A 20,950-nucleotide genomic window follows, 5' to 3' on the forward strand; every position below is an offset into this window, starting at 1 on the left:
AACGACGAGTAGTTTTGGGAAAGGGATTTTTTTTTATACTGAAATAGTACTGACGTTTTTAGCTTTTCTTCGGCATTATTTATCTTCAACTGACAACTACTATTTGGTTTTGAAAAAATACTACCGGAAAACATATTCGAAAATTTACAGTGTTTTCTGAAGTAGAACCACATTTCTGAATACAGCTACACTTTAATGGCCATCGAAAGGACTATATCAGATTACAGAACAAATAATATTCCAATATTAGACTTCTTGGAGCAGGTAATTTAAGGAGATTAGCCGTATTTGGAACAGACAAAGGGGAAAAGATATTTTTCAGCAAATTGGATCCCACAAATCATCTGCAATGTTACGCTGTAACTTCCGCAGACTTTTTTGCTTATCTACTAAGAGGTATTTGACAGAAGAGGAAGTCATCCTAAGAAGAAAAGAAGAAAAGGTATTAGTCAGAAGGGTTCTAATGGAAACTTTAGCGATTGCAACACATTACCGAGGGAGGACTAGGTGTGTTTTTGCTAATTTTGTCAATATTGCCAAATGAAACTGTACTAATTGCTAAAACAGGAGGCACACCCATAGTGGTATTAATGAGTAATAAACTAAAGATTATAGAATACTGATAAAAGTGAAAACTGGCCCTAGTGTTGAACAGAAAATGATCTGTGCCATCTACTATCTGGCGACTAGGTTTCACCCAAAACTGCCGTGTTTTCAGGTACCTAAAATGCACGACAGGATAAAAAAAAGTCAACCTTAAAGTCAGCCATCCTAACGAACCAGCCCATATTTTCCCAACATAACGAATACCTAATTTGTGAAGTGTCTGCTAGAAGAAAGATCACAGATGCGTGTTTATTTTATTTTTTTTTAATTTTGAACCAGCGGTCCTAGAAGATTGAGGGGAGGGCTCGTTCGAATGAAAATATAAAATTCTACTGCCCTTTTTAAGTGATCAAAATACTCAAGGGCAACTAGCCCCCCTTACATGCCCTTTCTTCTCCATGGACATCAGATAAAAATTTTCAGACAATTGTTTGATTCAGCATAAGTGAAGGTGCAATTGCTATGCCTTTGGGAATAACGAAACCCCCCATATGGTCAGGGGAAAGGGCCTTAAGCTGCACAATTTGCGCATTGTTCACACATAGTGTTTGTTATTAGGAAATATATGGAATCTTTTTTTCGGGGATGGGAGGTAATTTCCTGCGAGGGACGATGTTCCATGAGGATTTTTCCGGGTAGAATTTTACACAGGGGAGAGTGGTTTTTACTTGAATAACTTGAAAAACGGTCAGAAAGTAAATGAAATTAACAACTTTTTTTCAGCTGGAACTGAGGAGCAACATTAAAAATTGAATCGAACAGAAATTATTCCGTATATGAGGGTGGCTAAACCCTCCTCAATCATTGTTCTTTACGCTAAAGTTTGACTTTTTGTCACAACTCTTTAATAAATTAAATTGAAAAAAACAAGTTTTTTTAACTGAAAGCAAGGAACGACGTTATAACTTAAAACGAACAGAAATTATTCCGTATATGAACGGGACTGTCACCTCCAAACCGCCTTGCTATATGCTTAAATGGTTTCCATTGTTTTAAAAAGCATAAGAGTTGCGAGTCAGTCAAAAATTAACGGAACTTGCGAAGCGCCGCGACGGGTGGAATTCCTTCCATATACGGACTATTTTTTTTTCGTTTTAAGTTTTAACGTCGTTCCTTACTTCTAGTTAAAAAAACTTGTTTTTTTTTTAATTTTTGAATGTTTTTGAATCAATACAGGTTTTAATTTTGGCTCACCGTACATGAATAATTAAAACAAAATTTGAATATTAATTTTACTTTTATTTGGTTAAATGGCTTTCTCGAAACTTGTTTAATTTGATTTACGAACGTTTTTATTAGTTATAAATATACGTAACTTACGAATTAACTTACTTAAAGAATTTCTATATTCATATATTTTTAATACGTATATTAGGGGTTTCACCCTAGCCAATACCTTGCTCTTTACGCTAAAGTTCGAACTTAGTTCCAATTCTTTAAAAATGAACCCTTAATGACAAAGGCCGTTAATTAGAATAAATAGCTCTTATGAAAGTAATAAAAAATCTTTGGCTTAAAGAACGAGGTATTTACTAGGGGGTGAACCCAATCATATACGTAATATTTTCTGTCGTTATAAGTTTTGATGTTGCTCCTTACTTTCAGTTGAAAAATTTGTTTTTTTATATATAATTTCTGATCTTTTTTTAATTAATGCTGGGAAATCCAGCGCCCCCTAGCAATGTCCCTTCCCCCATGAAAAATCCCTTCATGGAAAGATCCGCCCACATAACCCCCAACCCCCCCCCTCTACTACCAGAAAAAAATCCCCCCTGGAAACGTCTGTATACCCAATAACCAATACTATATGTTAAAATTGGGTAAAGTTCATAACTTTCAGCCCTCCCCCCTGGGACTTCAGGGGATTAAGTCATCCTAAAAGACATAGTTATAATATTTTCGACCATGCTGAACATAATGGCTGTCTCAAAATTTTGATCGGATGACTTTGGGAAAAAATTAGCATGGGAGGGGGCCTTGTTGCCCTCCATTTTTAGGTCACTTACACAGGGCACTAGAAGTTTTAATTTCCAGTCCAATGAGCCCTCCCATGATATTCTAGGACCACTGGGTTGATACGATCAGCCCTGGGGAAAAAACAAAAAATAAAACAAAACAAGAAAACTAAAAAACAAATTAACACGCATCCGTGATCTTTCTTCTGGCAAAATTCCACATTTTTGTAGATAGAAGCTTGAAACCTCTTCAGTATGGTTCTCTGATAAGCTGAATATGATGGTGTGATTTTCAATAAGGTTCTATTTTTTTTAGGGGCTCTTTTCCCCTTTTTTCGAAAATCAGGCAAATTTTCACAGGCGCTCAACGTTTGATGGGTAGGACTGAACTTGATGAAACTTGTATATTTGAAATCAGCATTAAAATCTGATTCTTATGATGTATCTATTGGTATCAAAATTTTGTTTTCTAGAGTTTCGGTTACCATTGAGCCGGGTCGCTTCTTACTTACAGTTCGTTACCACGAACTGTTTGAAACTGCTCAAAACACAAGAGCCGTTGATTCTGAACGATAAGTATAAAAAAATAATTTTTTTAGATTTAAGAGTAAAAAACTAGGATCCAAGAAGAGATATCAATTCTGCTAGACAGAATAGTTTCTGTTCGCTGTAAGTTTTAATGTTGCTCATTACTTTTAATTCAAAAAAAAAATTAATTTAATTTTACTTATGAGAAAATAACTTAAACCTAAGACGAAAAGCATTCAAAATAAATAGTCAACTAAACTTCTAGTAGTAGAAATTGTCTATTTTAAGACTGGATTTTACCCCTCCCCCAGACCCCCTGAAGATTAGAATACAATTTACAATCTAATGAAACTAATATTTATTTCAAATAGTGTTTTTTACTTGTAGTAGCATCAACACACACGAAAAAAGAATTTCTCAGAATAAACAGATTTTAGACTTTATTTAGTTTTATTATTTTAAAATAAGACTCTTTATAAACACTATCTTCTTATTAAACTTCATCAAAACTGAATAAAATTATCACCTAAATAATATTTTTATAATAAACACTAGGAAGTTTTGAAGCAACCTATTTAGTTTATTAAGGCAATATTTTCAATTGTCCAACCAATAAATGATCCAACAATTAATTTTCTATATGTTTGAATGTCTTCAAAAGGGAGTATGTTGAATATCAAGCTAATGAAACTAAGTAGATTGTTAAAAATATAACGATGCATGAAAAAAACAACTTCTAAATGTTTTAAGAATTTTAATTGTTTGAGGTTTAAATAATCCTATAGTTTTTAAACACAAGCAAGCTTAAGCGCAAGTTTAAGAACTATTGTGTTTTGAGTGAAGCTCAAATGAAAATTTAGCTTTTAATGGATCTAAGGTACCAGGACCAGCTTAAAGGCTATTCATACCTGAAAATGAAATTTCTATGATATTTCTTATTATGTTTTTGCTAGTTGCCATGTTGAACCGTGAAAATAAATAGGCAGAAATAACGAGTTAAATTTGATGTTAATTTTCATTTAAAAACACATGCAAAAACAATCTTTGATAGTCAAAGACTACTATACCTTTAAAAGACAGATACACCTTCTGTAGCTGTATAGCCATTTGTGTGTTTAGGAGATTTCCCTCATTTATGCTATCCGAATTGATTAAAAATTTTAACAATGATTTGAACAACAATACATTTTCGGACAATGATGATGGATTAGAAGTTTTGTTGAGGACTCGCAGCCAACAAAGAGTAAACTTCCGCTTTAGAAACTTGGTCCGTCGTTTTGATGGCCTCCCTATTTTGGCAAACGAATTGCTTATTTTACTACTTAATTTTATTGTTTTTCAATATTTACAATTTACAGTTTAATTACTATACAATGGATACCTGTGGAATTTCTGTCGTATTTGTACCTTCATTACTTTGATCTTGTTACTTTGACTTAAGATCTATACATAAGTAAGCAAAACGTAACAGACGTGCTAAATCTTCCCCTCCCTAAGATTTGATATCTGGACTTTCTCTGCATGTTTGTATATTTGTAAAAGACTAAGTTTAACTCCATTCTTAAAAAGTACTTTTTACAATTCCCACGTTTTAAATATTTTGAATATGTTACAAAATATCCACAAAATATAAATCTGTCAAATTCAAGTAGATTTTACAAGGAATTTTTTTGTTTCACTTACATTCAGGGGTTTTCAGAAACAAGGAATAAAACCAACATATCAAAGAAATATGGGTAAATCCCTTTCAGTCTTCATTTAGTCTCTTCATAAACGGTAAATTCTTACTTACCCCTTAAATCCTATCTTTCCACTCTTAATTTAATCAGTAAATAACCTAGAGTAAACAATCAAACACTGTTAACAATTATATACAAAATTATAAGTAAGTAGAATTGGTACTGGTGCATTATGCGGGCACCGCGAAAAAGTCAAGTTTGGTTAATGCTAATGAAATAAAATAGGGTGAATATATATTTACATATAAACTAATTTGGGCTATATATTTGCACATTAGGGGGGGGGTGGGTGGTAGATAAAGCATAGGATATATTAAATACATTACCTAACTTGACATAGGTACCTTCCCCCCACTAAACCCCAAAAACAATCGTTTAAATATTGCAACTCATTGAGAAACAACGCTTTGCAATCATTTAACTATAGCGGTCTCTCGCAAGTAGCCCGTTTGACGGGTTTCGTGACTGGTTTCCTTGATACAGTATATAGCGGTGCCCGCATAATGCACCAGTACCGTAGACTTTAATACAGTACATCGTTACACTCCAAGGGGCAAGCTATGAATACCATGATGTCCACCACAATTAACAAGGCTGACACATCGCAAATTAGTTTAGAAAAGTATGAGGGAGCCCTTCCCTCATAGAATTTACACAATTTAACAAATAAAAATATAGAGGACCGGTGTAATAATTTAAAAACAAAGCAGTTGACAAAACAAAAAAAAGCAACAAACTTTAAATAATAAACAAATCCAAATATTTCGACTTTACGTCCGGAAGCCTTTATCAAGGAAAAAAACTCATAATGAACCAAGCTAAGTAAAAAAAAAAAAAAAAAAAAAAAAAAAAAATATAATAATAAAGAAAAGGAAAACAGAAGCCACAAACAAAACTCAAATCTTACTAATTTCCAAAATCACATTGCAAAGAGCAAAAATCAAACAGCTCGTGGTATCGAACTGTAAGTAAGGAGTGACCCGGCTCATTACTAACCGAAACTCTAAAAAACGGAATGTTGATACAAATAGAAATATCAAAAGAATCGACTATTTATGCGAATTTCAAATATACAAGTTTCATTAAGATCAGTGTTACCCATCAAAGGTTACGAGCCTGAGAAAATTTGCCCGATTTTCAAAAAAAAGGGAAAGACCCCCGAGAAATCGTAGAATTTTAATGAAAATAATATAATAAGATTCACGTATCAATGAACCCTACTGTAGAGGTTTCAAGCTCCCATCTCCAAAATTGTGGAATTTCGTAATTTTTGCCAGATGAAAGATCGATGATGCGTGTTTATTTATTTTTTTTCCCAGGGTTGATTGTATCGACCCAGTGGACCTAGAATTTTGGGAGAAGGTTGATTCTATCGGAAATGAGATGTTCTAGTGCCCTTCTTAGTGACAAAAAAATTGAAGGGCAGCTAGGCCCCCTCACACGCCACTTTTTTTCCAAAAATCATCCAATCAAAATTTTGAGATAGCTATTTTGTTTAGCATAGTTTAAAGGCCCAATAAAAGAAGAGCGAAGTATAAAGGAGAGGGAAGTTTCCAGGGGGTGAACGTTCCAGGGGAAATTTTACACTGGGGCAATTTTCCAGAATTCCTAAACAAAATTGCTTTATATGTCTTGATTTCTCTTTACCGATTCAATTTTACGCTCGGAGATGTTAAGGATAATTGTCAGGGGTAGATTTTTACCAGGATAGAATTGTCCAGAGTGTATTTGTATGTGGAGGGGGATTTTCCAGTGGAGGTGGAGCCAGATATCCTGGCGTCATTTAGAAAAAAACGTTCAGAAATTATATAAAAAAGAAGCTTTTTCAACTGAAAGTAAGGATCAGTATTTAAACTTAAAACGAACAGAAATTATTACGTATAAGAGGGAGGTTGCTCCCTCCTCAACCCCTCGCTCTTTACGCTAAAGTTTAAATGTTATCCCAGTTCTTTAAATACGACTCCTGAACCACAAGAGTCGTTTTATTAGAACAATAAGTAACTTTTTTAAAGTGCCAAAAAAGTTTAGCGTGAAGAGCGAGGTGTTGAGGAAGGGGCAACCCGCCTCGTATACGTAATAATTTCTGTTCGTTTTAACTTAATTTCAGTTACTTTCAGTTGTTATTACAGTTTGGAGTTTTCTATATATTTTTATTTGTAAAATTATGTAGATGGATATTTTCAATTTTATAAAAAGATTTAATCCAGTCATTTTTGCAACAAAAGACAAGTTCTATCTAAAACCTAGAAGGTCCAAAAGAAAATAACAAAGCAATAACTGTGTCGTATTGAGAACTAACTGTGTACGTAATTGACAAGTCTTAATTTAAATTCTAGATAAACAGAGAAGTATTACTTACTCCTATGTAAGTACATTTTATGTAGGATAATATACCCAGTAAAATTTATAGATTTCACACAGCTCAAAGACGCTAAAAGAAACATCAAAGATGCTCCCTCCTATACCACCTTTCTGAGTACTCCTAGCGCATCTGGATTTTGATTAATATTAATGGGTTTAATGCAATTCTTAAAAAAGTTCCTAATAGCTCAAGTAGAGGTATATATAAAATACAACTAATTATAATTGTTAAATAAAAGACTATTTTTCGCAAATGAAAAGTCCTGTCTAGTCTTTTTTATTCCTAAATATGTGGCACCAGGTACATTTACATATCTGGTTTACCGCTAGTCTCTTGTACAATCCATCACGAGGTTTTAGGTAACTGTTGAATTTTCTTTTGAAGGAGTTGATAAAGAAACTTTAAGGAATAACTTCCCCAGGAAGATCGTTCCAAATTAAAGTTTGACATTGAAAGCTGTTCTTCAATTACTCTGTTCCTTGCGTCTCAACTTTAACAGTATCAGACCACGCTGCGTGTCTTCGTGTCTGTCTTGTTGATTAGACAGTGGGGGACACAATACGAGAATGCTTTAGAGAAGTAAGCGAATTTATGTTCAGTAGTACTAGGAGTAATCTTAATATGATATTTATATGAAAGTCTTACTTACTCTTTGAATCCAAGATGCATACTATTAATACCACTAAGTCCACAACTGCTGATATAACTGACATAGCTTGAACAGCACTGGAGAAGCATCAGGGAAAAACTGGAAAGGATCTGGAAGGAAAGGACTGAAAAGGTTTTTCCCAGGATTTCTCTCCCAACGCTGGCGTTGACTTGCTTAATAAGTTTCAGGAAGGCAACGTAGCTTTTTGTAATTAACCTTTCTAAACATGAAGTTTTGAATTCTTAAAGTACCAATGACAGTGAAAATTAAAAGTGATTAATTTAATTGTCTTGCTGAGAAACTTACACAACCATTTACACCCTCAAAAAATGAACAATTGGGAAATTCAATTGTTAATACAAAACAAAATCCGTCTATAGTCATACCGTCTGGGACAGCATTTGGTTCCATCTTGTCCATTTTTTCTCTATCAGAGCATTTTTCTCCAAATGCCTGCGTTGATCTAATCAACAAGTTTCAGGAAGGTTTCATATCTTTAGTGCAATTAACCTTTCTGAACCTCAAGTTTTAAAGCATTAAAGTACCAAGCACAGTAAATGAAATTGAGGTCGACCAAAAAACACCTAGCGTCGCAGATATAGATACGACCTGTCCAACATTCACACGACGATACAACCCCAATGGGAAGATGTTTTGGCGGCAGCGCACATGTGGAACGACTGACGGCTCTTCGTGGATGCCATGGGTGCCTCTGATGGTACATAGAATCTAAGGTCTAAGGTCTAAGGATTCTTTGAGTGGAAATTTGCATAACAATACATACATTCAAAAATTGGGAAAAGTGAACGACTTAATTTTTAATGAAAAAGGTGCATACTTGCAGTTATGGAGTTTGAGTAGAAGTGGGTGCCATCTCTTCCATTTCTTCTCCCTTAAAGTGTTTCTCTCCCATCGCCAGCTTTAACTTGCTCAGTACATTTAAGAAAGGCTACATAAGATTTTTTTTTTAATTTACCCTTCTGAAATTGAAGTTTTAAAGCATTATAATATTAAGGACCGTGAAAAAGCAATTTGGCTGTTGTAATTGTTTAAGTGGGAACTTACACTACCTTATGTGTCGTAAATACTTTTGGGAAAATCAAGGACTCAGTTTATATTGGAAAACACTTCCGAATGCAGTCGTTCACAGCAGTGGGGACCATCTCTCCTATTTCTTCTCCCTCTAGCCGTTTTTCTCAAATCACCAGCTTTTACTAGCTTAATGAGTTTCAGGAAGGCTACACAGGTTTTAGCAGTTATTCTTTTAAAACCTGAAGTTCTGAATAATTGAATTACTAAGGACAGTGACAATGAAACCTGATTTTTTGAATTTTTTAAATAATAACCTAAACTACCGTATGTATCTTTAAATGAAAAAAAATAAGTTTGTTTTTTAGTGGAAAATACCTGTATATGCAATTGACGACACGTTTATAAAAAGGAAGGGGGAATTTAAGAAGGTATAACTTTCTTTTGAAGGTATAGTTGCCTTTAATGTATAAACGAAATATATTGTTAGTACATGAATTTTAAGTAGAGAACGGGTTGTTTAATTGAACTGATTAGTTGATTTCTTATTTATTTTCATAGTTCAACGTATCAACACTGGAAGTACTAGTCCTTCCAATTTCCAGTCGAACGAGCCGTTTTTGAAGTTTCTTGATAACACTTTCTATAAGAGCCTTATATGCCCCCAGGGCATAACTTACAAACCTTGCCCTGAGGGTTATAGGGGGATTGTCATCCTCAATCACCTAGTTTCAAGAGCGTTAAACTACGTTGAACAAAATGGCTATTTCAAAATTTTGATTGGATGCGCTTGGGGAAATGGTGGGCGTGAGAGGGGGGTTAATTGCCCGTCAATCCACTTCGACTATCAAAAAGGCACTAGCCCTTTCAATTTCCCATCAAATGAGCCATTTTGAAGTTTCTACAATAGTACTTTCTGGAAAAATCTTACATGCCCCAAGGGCATAGCTTACAACCCTTACCCTGAGGGCTGTGAGGGGGTTTCCATCCTCAAATACCTAATTCCCAGAATTTTCAACCACGTTGAAAAAAATGGGTATCTTAAAATATTGATTGAATGTGTTTGGAGATGGGGTGAGCATGAGAGGGGGGGTGGGGGGTAGTTTCCCTCCGATCACATTCCACTCTTAAAAGGGGCAGTAGCAGCTCTTTCAATTTCCAATGGAATGAGTCCTTTTTGAAGTTTCTGCAACAACCCTTTCTACAAAAACCTTATATGCCCCAAGGACATAACTTACATACCCCGAGGGCTGTGGGGGGTCATCCTCAAAGACCTAATTTCCAAAACTTTAAACCACGTTGAAAAATGGCTATCTAAAAATTTTTGTTGGATGTCTTTGGGGAGAATGATGGGCGTGTCACGAGGGTTTGTTGCCCTTCAATCACTTTCGACTTCTAAAAAGGGAACTAGCCGTTTCAATTTCCAATTGAATAAGCACTTTTTGAAGTTTTTATGACAACACTTTCTATAAAATCCTTATAGCCCCCAGGGATTAACTTACAATCCTTTTCCTGAGGGCTGGGGAGGGGGGGTTGTCACCCTCAAAGACCTAATTTCCAGATTTTATAAACTATGCTGAACAAAATGGCTATCTCACAATTTTAATTGAATGTGTTTGAGGACATGGTGGGCGTGAGAGGAGGGTTAGTTGCCCTCTAATCACTTTTGACCATTAAAAAGGGCACTAGCCCTTTCAGTTTCCAATCGAATGGGCCATTTTTAAAATTTCTACAACAACACTTTCTATAAAAACCTTATATGCCCCCAGGGGATAAATTACAACCCTTGCCCTGAGGGCTGGCGGGGGGGGGGTGTCATCCCCAAAGATATAATTTCCGGAACTTTCAACTACATTGAAAAAAATGGCTATCTCAAAATTTAGATTGCATCACAGTTGTTTGGGGGAATTGTGGGCGTGAGAGGGGGGTTATCTGCCTTCAGATCACTTTCGACTATTCAAAAGCGCAATATCCATTTCAGTTTCCAATTGAGTGAGCCCTTTTTGAAGTTTCTACGACAACACTGTCTATAAAAACTTTATATACACCCAGGGCATAACTTACAACCCTTTCCCTGAGGGATGTTTTGGGTTTTCTCTCCTCAAAGACATAATTTCCAGAATTTTCATTTACGTTGAACAAAATGGCTATCTCAAAATTTTAATTGAATGTATTTGGGGAAATGGTGGGCGAGAGAGAGGGGTTAGTTGCTCTCCAACCATTTTTAACTCTTAAAAAGAGTACTATTCCCCCAGGGCATAACTTACAAGCCTTGCCCTGAGGGTTGTGGGGTTTGTGATCCTTAATAACCTAATTTCCAGAACTTTCAAGTACATTGAGCAAATTGTCTATCTTAAAGTTTTGATTGGATGTGTTTGGGGAAATGGTGGGTGTGAGAGCGAGGTTAATTGCCCTCCAATCACTTTTGACTAGAAAAAGGGCACTAGCCCTTAATTTCCATTCCAATGAGGCCTTTTTGAAATTTTTACGACAACGCTTTCTATAAAAACCCTTATATGCCCCCAAGGCATAACTTACAACCCTTGCCAGAAGGACTCTGGGGGGAGTGTCCTCCTCAAAGACATAATTTCCAGATATTTCAACTACGTTGAGCAAAATGGCTATTTCAAGTTTAAATTGGATGGGTTTAGGGAAATGGTGGGCGTTGAAGGGATGTTAGTTGCCTTCCTATCACTTTCGGCTATTAAAAAGGGCACAAGCTCTTCCAATTTCCAATCGAATGAGTCCTTTTTGAAGGTTCTACAATAAATCTTTCAATACGAAGTACCCTGGTCTAAAATAGACAAAAGAATAATACATATTGCCAACATCGTTCTTTACTAAGGAAGGGCTATTTCGCTGCCTATGATTCATTATATTTAAAAATTGGATTTTTTTTTGTTCCAACCAAATCATATAGAAAAATTGTTTGTGGGAAACTGGAGAGGGGTCAATCAGTCACAAATTAAAATTTATATTTTCCTTATTAAGGGTCGAAATTTATTGGCAGGCAGCCAACAATGGGGCAACGCACATTTTTTCCATAGTTTCTCCCGATTCTTCTCATGTTCCTTTCGTTTCCTCATAGTTACTTTATAATCCCAAATTTTCTGGAGGCCATGGCCCCCCTGCCTCCCCCCTTCCGGCATTCATGAGTCACAGATACTTGGTCTTCTTGGCATTAATATTCAAACCTATTCCTGCATACTGAACTCTAAAAACCTCTAAAACGTTCTTCATTTTGTTAATATTTTCATCTAGGACACTCAAATTGTCATTATATTCTTTTCCCAGGAAAATTTTACTTACCTATTCAATTCCATGCTCTCCGATTGCTGAGATCTTTACGCCAGTGTCCATCAAAATGACCCATATGAATTGAGATAGAACACAATCCTACTTAACTCCTGAATCCGGGTTGCAGTGGTAGCTAGCAACATAGTAAGAGACGATAACGTCCATAGTAAAAAAAATAGCCCATACTCCTAAGACTAGAGCCAGATAAAAAAAAGTATGTAATAACCACCTTGTCCAAAAAAACTACAGGAAACTAACTGTCCCTTCGATTGAATAACGAGAAAAATTCACTAGCCTGAAAAACAAAAAAAGTGGCTCCAAGCACGATATTCTGCATCGACGGAATCTTTTTTTCAGTTTTGTTTTCTTTCAGCTAGCGGGACACTAGAAAATCATAGCCAGCTGTTTAATCGCTCATATGAAAGGAAGTTGGTCTATTTTAAAAAGTTTAATAATTAACGACAATAATTAAAAAAAAAAAAATTTAAGAAAAACTACATTTTTCTATTACTCTGTAGCAGCAAATGTTATAAAATCTCATTTAAAAGTTATAATTGTCTAATGGAACCAATTTTTTTTGGCTTAATTCCCAAAGTGCGGATCTCTGAAACATTATGCTATATTTCCAAAAAAAGAATTCTATTTAAAAGATAGTTCCTTTTTTATTAAAAAAAGACACTAGATGTAGAAATTTCCTTTAAAATGAGCCATTAAACAGATCTCTTTGATTTTCCACTGACCGGCTAGCTGAAGAGAAAGAAAAAACGAAAAAGAAGATGTCGTCGATGCAGAATATCGTAGTTCAAGCAAATTTTCTTGTTTTTCCAACCAACATATTTTCTTTGTTATTCAAACCAAGAGACTGTACTTTCCTATATCGGGGTTTCAGACAAGGTGTTTCTAATTGTGTACTTTGGGTTTCGATCTGACACTATTTTTAGGAGTTATTGGTTATTGTATTTCTTAATATGAGACGTGATCGTCTCTTACTAAGTTGCTAGCTACCACTGCAACCCGGATTTAGATCTTATTAGTTGCATACTTGCTGCAAACGAATATTTTTATCAGTGAGGGCTATTTGTCTAGCCTTCTCTAGTCACTAGCTGTCACTAGTGTCTAGTCTCTTTTTGATGTTGGGCCTATTCTTTTGGTCCACTTCCAATATTTGCTGTAGGTAGAGTATCTTATTAGCTGTACGCTAGATTTAAAAAAAATTAATATTTCATTTCTATAGAAACGGTTTCGACGGTTTCTTAGAAGTTATCTTACTTTATACAATTGACACTTGTCCATAAACCCTGGCAAATCTACTACTACCCCTACTAACAACTCACAGTATAACACAAGCATATTTTTTTTTAAAGTTTATTCTCTGGGGTAAGGTGTCATATTTAACTGACTTCGCTCCCTTATTCCCTGTGGTTCGTCTTTTACTATACCAACTAAGAAAAAGCCGTGGAATTTTTGTGGTGTAACTATCTTTGAATATAATCACTAAAAAAGAAAAACTTGGATAATCAAACAAAACAACACTAATCAGATTAACTAAAGCAAATGGTGTAAGGAACAAACTACGAATCTAGTGAAGAAAAAACCACGAATCTAGTAAGTGGCAAACCACCAATCTAGTAAAGAAATAAGTTCAAAGTCTGTTCGTTCCCAGTCATATTAAAAGAGCATACTATTTTTTCTTCCATTTTTGTTGTTCCTCACAAGCAGTTAGTTAAATTAAAATGTTGACAAATTTCATAGGTTCGTAATAATGTATTGTTGTGTCTCCAGCTGGTCGGTCGATTTGAAACTTTTACAATTTTTTATTTGAGGGACAAGGGGAGGGACAAGTTTTTGTTCAGAGGAAGGGGAAAACAATTTGGTATCAGTATGCATTTAGGGCTGTTGAGATGCATTGCTTCTTTACATTAAATCTGTTTGAACAAAATAGTGACGAAAACTGTTTTTTAAATTTTCTAATTTCCTTCTTCAACTCCCTAGTTCGTCTAGAAATCGTTTCCTTGTGAAAAATCTAAACTTCTGACCCTTTTCTTGGTGTTGATAACATAGCCTCTCGTCTCTGTAGTAAAAAAATGGACCACCCCTGGATGGGTGTTCTTTTTGATCTGTTTGTAGTCAGTGTTACGTAGTTTAGTGTTTAATTATATATATTCATTTTTCTCGTTTTTTGCACTCCATCGTTTTTACTTCTTTGTATTGATGGGTAACACAGTGTTTCATTCATTCAAAACGAATAGAAATTACAATCAATGAATAAATAAAATTCGAATAGAACACAAATTAATATGATTAATAGCATGAATCATAAAGATAACAGATACTGCTATAGAAAAAATGAATCTTAAAACAAACAGAAATTATCCAAATTAAGCAGATGGATACAACCTGTCTGAATACAAGCAGGAATACGCAAGAATAAATAAAAATGAAAAAAAAGAATACAAGAAATGGCAAAACAAAGAAGAATGGGAATAAAACGGGATGAGTTAAACTGGATATATTTAAAAAAAACTACTAGGCGATAATTTTTGGCATAAAACTCAGTCATGAGACTAAAAAGGGCTATTTATGAACGATATAGCTGTATGCATTTTATGCCTACTGTTTCTCTGACAATCAGATTAGGAGTTTATAATATATATTATTCCTCCCACAACAGAAAGGTAAATTGCAGTTTTGATTTTTGGATATTACAAGTCTTTGTGTAAGGTTTATAAAATTTGCTGTTCCATAGCTTGCAATTACACAATCCAACCGGATTAAAACCCGGATTATTAACCAGTCCTTTAATTTTTTTTATTCCCCCGATGAAGTCTGAATCTTTTTTCAAGAGTCTGATTTGTCAGTGGAAGAGGCCTTTTATATCATTATTCACTTCAGGCTCAGTATGTATTCAATATGGATAAGTTTGCTCGCAAGGGTTATGGTATGAAAAATGCTAAATATTTATTTGAAACATGAACCACGTCTTTACACTCGGAATTACTAGCATGATTACTCGAAAAACAAAATGGTGGAAAAGATGGACAAGCAATAATATAAATGTTTTTGCTTTTATAACTAATAAATCAAATAATATTAAATTTTAATTAATAAATATCAGTATATGTATATTAAACTGACAATTCTGTCAGCACATTCATTTGTATTTTTTCAGTAAAGAGCAAATTATGTTCTGGCCATGGGAAGGCATAGGGGTTTTGAGCCCTACTCATGTTAATTTCTGCTCGTTTTGAGTTTGACTCGGCTATTTATTGTAATTACTGTTTGTTTTGGGTTTAATTTATTTATCGATGCTGATTTGTGGTAGTTTCACGCTTGGTAGATTATTTGATTTTATTTTTGCACATTTTTGGTTTAATGGAGTTCTTTAATTTTCTTTGAAAAACCTCTTTTGTGGAAAAAGTTTTTTTTAATTAATTTCTGTTCGTTTTATACTGACATAGTCATTTCAGTGAAAAATAAAATAATAGTTTAAATCTTTTTTTTTTTTAAGACTTTAAAGTTTAGCCTGCTATTTGTGTGCTGGAAAAATTTTTCAGCAATGTTTAACAACATACATCCTTTTAAAGATCTGGACGCAAATAGATGTGTTTAATTTAGTTTCATACCTTCTACAGTTGACCTGAAATAGAAAACTTGACACCATTCGCAAAAAAATCTGTTTACTTTCTTTTATACCTTGGATACACTTACGCTACTTGGATTTTGTTAAATTTTAGGAGCAGATGTAGCCCCGAAAGTTTGAACATACTAACTTCAGTCGTTCTTGGGATACTGCAGAGATTTCTTATTGGGAATTAGCAGTAACACAGTGCATTTTGAATTAATCTTAAGGCAACATTTAGTTTTTAAACATAATGGGCAAATGGGAGGGTGGAAATAGAAGGGGGATTAGTTTCCCTCCAATCACTTTCAACTATTAAAAAGGGGCACTAGCCCTATGTAATTTCAATCCAATGGGCCCTTTTCGAAGTTTCTACGACAACTCCTTCGATACGAAGTGCCCTGGTCTAAAAAAAATAAATAATAATACATATTACCCACATCGCTCTTTACTATAAAAAAAACAAAAAAAAACAAGTTTTTTTAACTGAAAGTAAGGAACGACGTTACAACTTAAAACGAACAGAAACTATTCTGTAAATGAAAGGGGCTGTCCCCTTCTCAACGCCTCGCTCTCTACGCTAAAGTTTTTCATTGTTTAAAAAAATAGATTTGTGAGAAAGTCAAACTTTAGCGTAAAGAGCGAGGCGTTGAGGAGGGGACTGCCCCTTTCATATTCGGAATAATTTCTGTTCGTTTTAAGTTTTAACGTCGTTCCTTACTTTCAGTTAAAAAAACTTGTTTTTTTTATTTAATTTTTGAACGTTTTTGAATTAATACAGGTTTTGATTTTGGCTCACCGTACATGAATAATTAAAAAAAAATTGAATATTAATTTTAATTTTATTTGGTTAAATGGCTTTCTCGAAACCTGTTTAATTTTATTTACGAACGTTTTTATTAGTAATATACGTAACTTACGAATTAACTAACGTAACGAACCTCTATATTCTTATATTGTTAATACGTATATTAGAGGGTTCGCCCCCTAGTCAATACCTTGCTCTTTAAGCTAAAGTTCGAATTTTGTTCCAATTCTTTAAAAATGACCCCTTAATCACAAATGCCGTTAATTAGAATAAATAGCTCTTATGAAAGTACTAAATAATCTTTGGCTTAAAGAGCGAGGTATTTACTAGAGGATGAACCCAATCATATACGTAAGGTTTTCTGTCATTTTAAGTTTTGATGTTGCTCCTTACTTTCAGTTCAAAAACTTGTTTTATTTTATATATGATTTCTGATCTTTATTTAAATAATGCTAGGAAATCCGGCGCCCCCTTCATATAAATGTCCCTTCTCCCATGAAAACTTCCTTCATGTTAAGATCCTCCCACATAACCCCCGACTCACTCCCCCCCACTACCAGAAAAAAACCCCTCTGAAAACGTCTGTATACTTCCCAATAACCTATATGTTAACATTGTTAACATAAAGTTAACCAATACTATATGTTAACATTGGGTAAAGTTCATAACTTTCAGCCCTCCCCCCGGGGACTTTGGGGGATTAAGTCATTCTAAATGATATAGTTATCATATTTTCAACCATGCTGAACTAAATGGCTATCTCAAAATTTTGATCCGGTGACTTTGGGGAAAAAATGAGCGTGGGAGGGGGCCTAGTTGCCCTCCATTTTTTTGGTCACTTAAAAAGGGCACTAGAAATTTTAATTCCCGTTCGAATGAACCCTCCTACGATATTCTAGGACCACCGGGTCGATACGATCAGACCTGGGAAAAAAAAAACAAACAAACAAATAAACACGCATCCGTGATCTTTCTTCTGGCAAAAAATGCAAAATTTGACATTTTTGTAGATAGGAGCTTGAAAACTCCGCAGTAGGGTTCTCTGATACGCTGAATATGATAGTGTGATTTTCATTAAGGTTCTACAATTTTTAGGTGGTCTTTTCCCCTTTTATCGAAAATTAGCAAATTTTCTCTGGCGCGTAACTTTTGAAAAGTAGGTATAAACTTGATGAAATTTATATATTTGAAATCAGCATTAAAATCTGATTCTTGATGCATCTATTGGTATCAAAATTTTGTTTTCCACAGTTTCGGTTACCATTGAGCCGGGTCGCTCCTTACTTACAGTTCGTTACCACGAACTGTTTGAAAATGTCAAGCCTTCCAATTACTTTCGACTATTAAAAAGGGCACTAGCCCTTTCAATTTCCAATCGAATTTGCCATTTTTGAGTTTCTACGTCAATGCTTTCTATAAACACCTTATATGCCCCCGGAGCATTAATTACAACCCTTGCCCTGAGGGCTGTGAGGGGGGTTGTCATCCTCAAAGACCTAATTTCCAGTGCTTTCAACTAAGTTGAACAAAATGGCTATCTCAAAATTTTGATTGGATATGTTCGGGGAAATGGTGGGTGTGAGAGGGGGGTTAGTTGCCCTCCAATCACTTTCAACTATTAAAAAAGGCACTAACCCTTTCAATTTCCTACCGAATGAGGCCTTTTGAAGACTCTACGACAACGCTTTCTATAAAAACCTTATATTCTCCCAGGGCACAACTTACAACCCTTGCCCAGAGGGCTTGGGGGGGGCTCTCATCCTCAAGGATCTAACTTAAGGAACTTTCAACTACGTTGAACAAAATTGCTATCTCTAAATTTTGATTGGATGTGTTTGGGAAAGAAGTGGGAGTGAAAGAGGGGTTAGTTGCCTTCAATCACTTTCGACTATTACAAATGGCACTAGCCCTTTCAGTTTCCAATCAAATGATCACTTTTTGAAGTTTATACGACAACGCTTTCTATAAAAACCTTATATACCCGAAGGGCATATTTTACAACCCCTGCCCAGAGGGCTGTGAGGGGGCTGTCATCCTCAAAGACCTAATTTCCAGAACTTTAAACTACGTTGAACAAAATGGCTATCTCAAAATTGTGACTGAATTTGTTTTGGGAAATGGCCGGCGTAAGAGGGAGATTAATTGCCCTACAATCTCTTTCGACTAATAAAAAGGGCACTAGCCCTTTCAATTTCCAACTGAATGAGCCCTTTTTGAAGTTTCTAAGACAGCGCTTTCTATAAGAGCCTTAAATGCCCTCAGGGTAAAACTTACAATCCTTGCCCTGAGTAGAGTAGTATCTTTTATTTTGCTTATACATATAGGAATTACCATGCTGTTTGCTTAGACATATAGGAAATACTTTTGCTTAGACATATAGGAAATACTTTTGCTTAGACATATAGGAAATACTTTTGCTTAGACAAGGGACGAGATTGTGTAATGCAATCAGACTGGTTTCTGAGGCAACACCCACTTTTTGGGGACAATCACAGAGAGCGGAGGCTACTCCATATACGGTTACTTGATTAGTAATTGGATTCAAATAAAAGGATTGATTTTCATTGTAGTTCATATTAGTAAGAGATTTGAATTCAGAGAGAATAGTATATTTGAGACGATATTAGTAGAGAAAAGGAGTGGAACATTTACACTATTGGAGCTTGATGGTGGAGCAGGTAGCAGCAGCAATGATACAAGAGTACCAAACTTGGCTGTGGAAATAACACGAGGATGTAGACTAAGCCTTGAATGGGATGATATGTATGGTAGATACGTGATATCATTGAGCAAATTTAAAATGGAGGAGCAATTATGTTTTGCTGCGAAACTGAACATTGTGCACATAAATAGACTTCAGGCAGCATTAGGTGCACTAGTGAAATATATTGATGAAAACAAATTGAATCAGTGATTATTATTGTTGTAATTATGCTCAATAAAACTGTTTCTAAATCAAAGATATTTTTCTTTCTATAGTAGGTTAGCGTATATTTTGTAGAGTAGAAAAAAGAATCCTGGTTGGTCTGAAGTTGGTTGTGAGAGTGTTAGAACTCTAAAAAATGGATAGATTTGAGAAAGAGCGAATCATGGGGAATCTTGTGTTTATGGAAAAAAGTTTGATTCTAGATGATGATGTTCTAGAGCTGTCTATTCAAAGGAAGATATTTTCTCAGGGATAGCTTGTTGATATAATGAAAACTGATTCTCCATCATTAGACTATTGCATGAAGCTTTTACGTTGTGGTCCAAATGCATTTACACAATTTATTGACATATTAATCACGACACAGAAAAATGATATTGTGGATATGCTTTTAAACACTAGTTTAGAAATTTAGGACTTTTTTTCATGAGAAAAACGGTGTTCAAGGATGATTTACTCCTCTCTCTCTCTATCTCACTCAATTTGTGGTTGGTAGCTCTGTTTCATTTTGGCGGTGAGAGTGTCAACACATGAAGAAATGTTCAATACATGTCCACTATGCTTGTACACACTGGGCAGCTGGTAATCATGTGAGAATTGTACAATGATTGATGAGTATGATGAAAAGTGCAGATTATGCAACCCGTGTAAATTGCATAGAGTACATGCTGTACAAATTAAAGGTTGTAATTCCTGTGTTGAAGTGGTGTGTGAATCTCATCCTAGAGGGCACCTATGCTTGAATTGCCACTATGATAAATGTAATCAGTAGGAAAATACATATCCTGGTATGATTGGAAAGAATCCTAAGCATGATTTTAGTTTATTGCTAAGAGATTGGTATCGTCGTGGTTTTAGATTGTTCTGGGAGGAGGGGCCAGATCAACGATTCAACTGTTGGAACAACAAAAGAATTTGGTTTCTTCGTCATCGTTGTGAAGACAATAGCTACTATGATTATAAACCCACTGATTTTTATTTGGCTGTGGCGGAATGTGATTCATCACTTGAGGACACTGTTTGTAACATTGCTTCAAATAAACAAATTGAAACTTGTGAATTCTATAAAATGAATGAGAATAGTATCATTGACTATGCAAAGAGATATGATAAGAGTGAAGTTGCACTCAACTGTAGAAAATGTGACCCTGACATTGGAGCACATCAGGATCAGTATACTGTGAATTGAGATAATTTATCTGTATTATTCGTTCCCGACCAGTACCTATACATGGTAGAAGATGAAATCTAAAGAGTAGAAAAGTCGTTTTTATCATGTGTATGCATTATTTTTATTAATAAACAATTTTACATACATTTTTAGAATATTTTGTTCGTAGGGCACTAAAATCAATTTTAAACACGCTTGTAAGTATATTTTCCACTAGAAAGTCGTTCAATCGAAGAAAGTCAACGTAGATGCCGAGAAACT

General features: G+C 34.9%; 1 protein-coding gene across 1 annotated transcript in view; it reads right to left on the bottom strand.

Annotated features, from left to right (window-relative positions):
- The window catches only part of LOC148954267 (limbic system-associated membrane protein-like), a 423,287-nt gene extending 415,378 nt beyond the window's left edge, over positions 1 to 7,909 (bottom strand). Inside the window, exon 1 of the mRNA XM_089086138.1 lies at positions 7,840 to 7,909. Coding sequence (XP_088942264.1) covers positions 7,840 to 7,903 — 64 coding nt within the window. The 5' untranslated portion in view covers positions 7,904 to 7,909. The remainder of the gene's footprint in view (positions 1 to 7,839) is intronic.
- Positions 7,910 to 20,950: the final 13,041 nt, after the last annotated feature.

This window comes from Artemia sp. Qi Xiang Cuo, chromosome 3 (genome assembly GCF_049724085.1).
Source record: "Artemia sp. Qi Xiang Cuo chromosome 3, ASM4972408v1, whole genome shotgun sequence".
In the NCBI taxonomy this organism is placed as follows: domain Eukaryota; kingdom Metazoa; phylum Arthropoda; class Branchiopoda; order Anostraca; family Artemiidae; genus Artemia; species Artemia sp. Qi Xiang Cuo.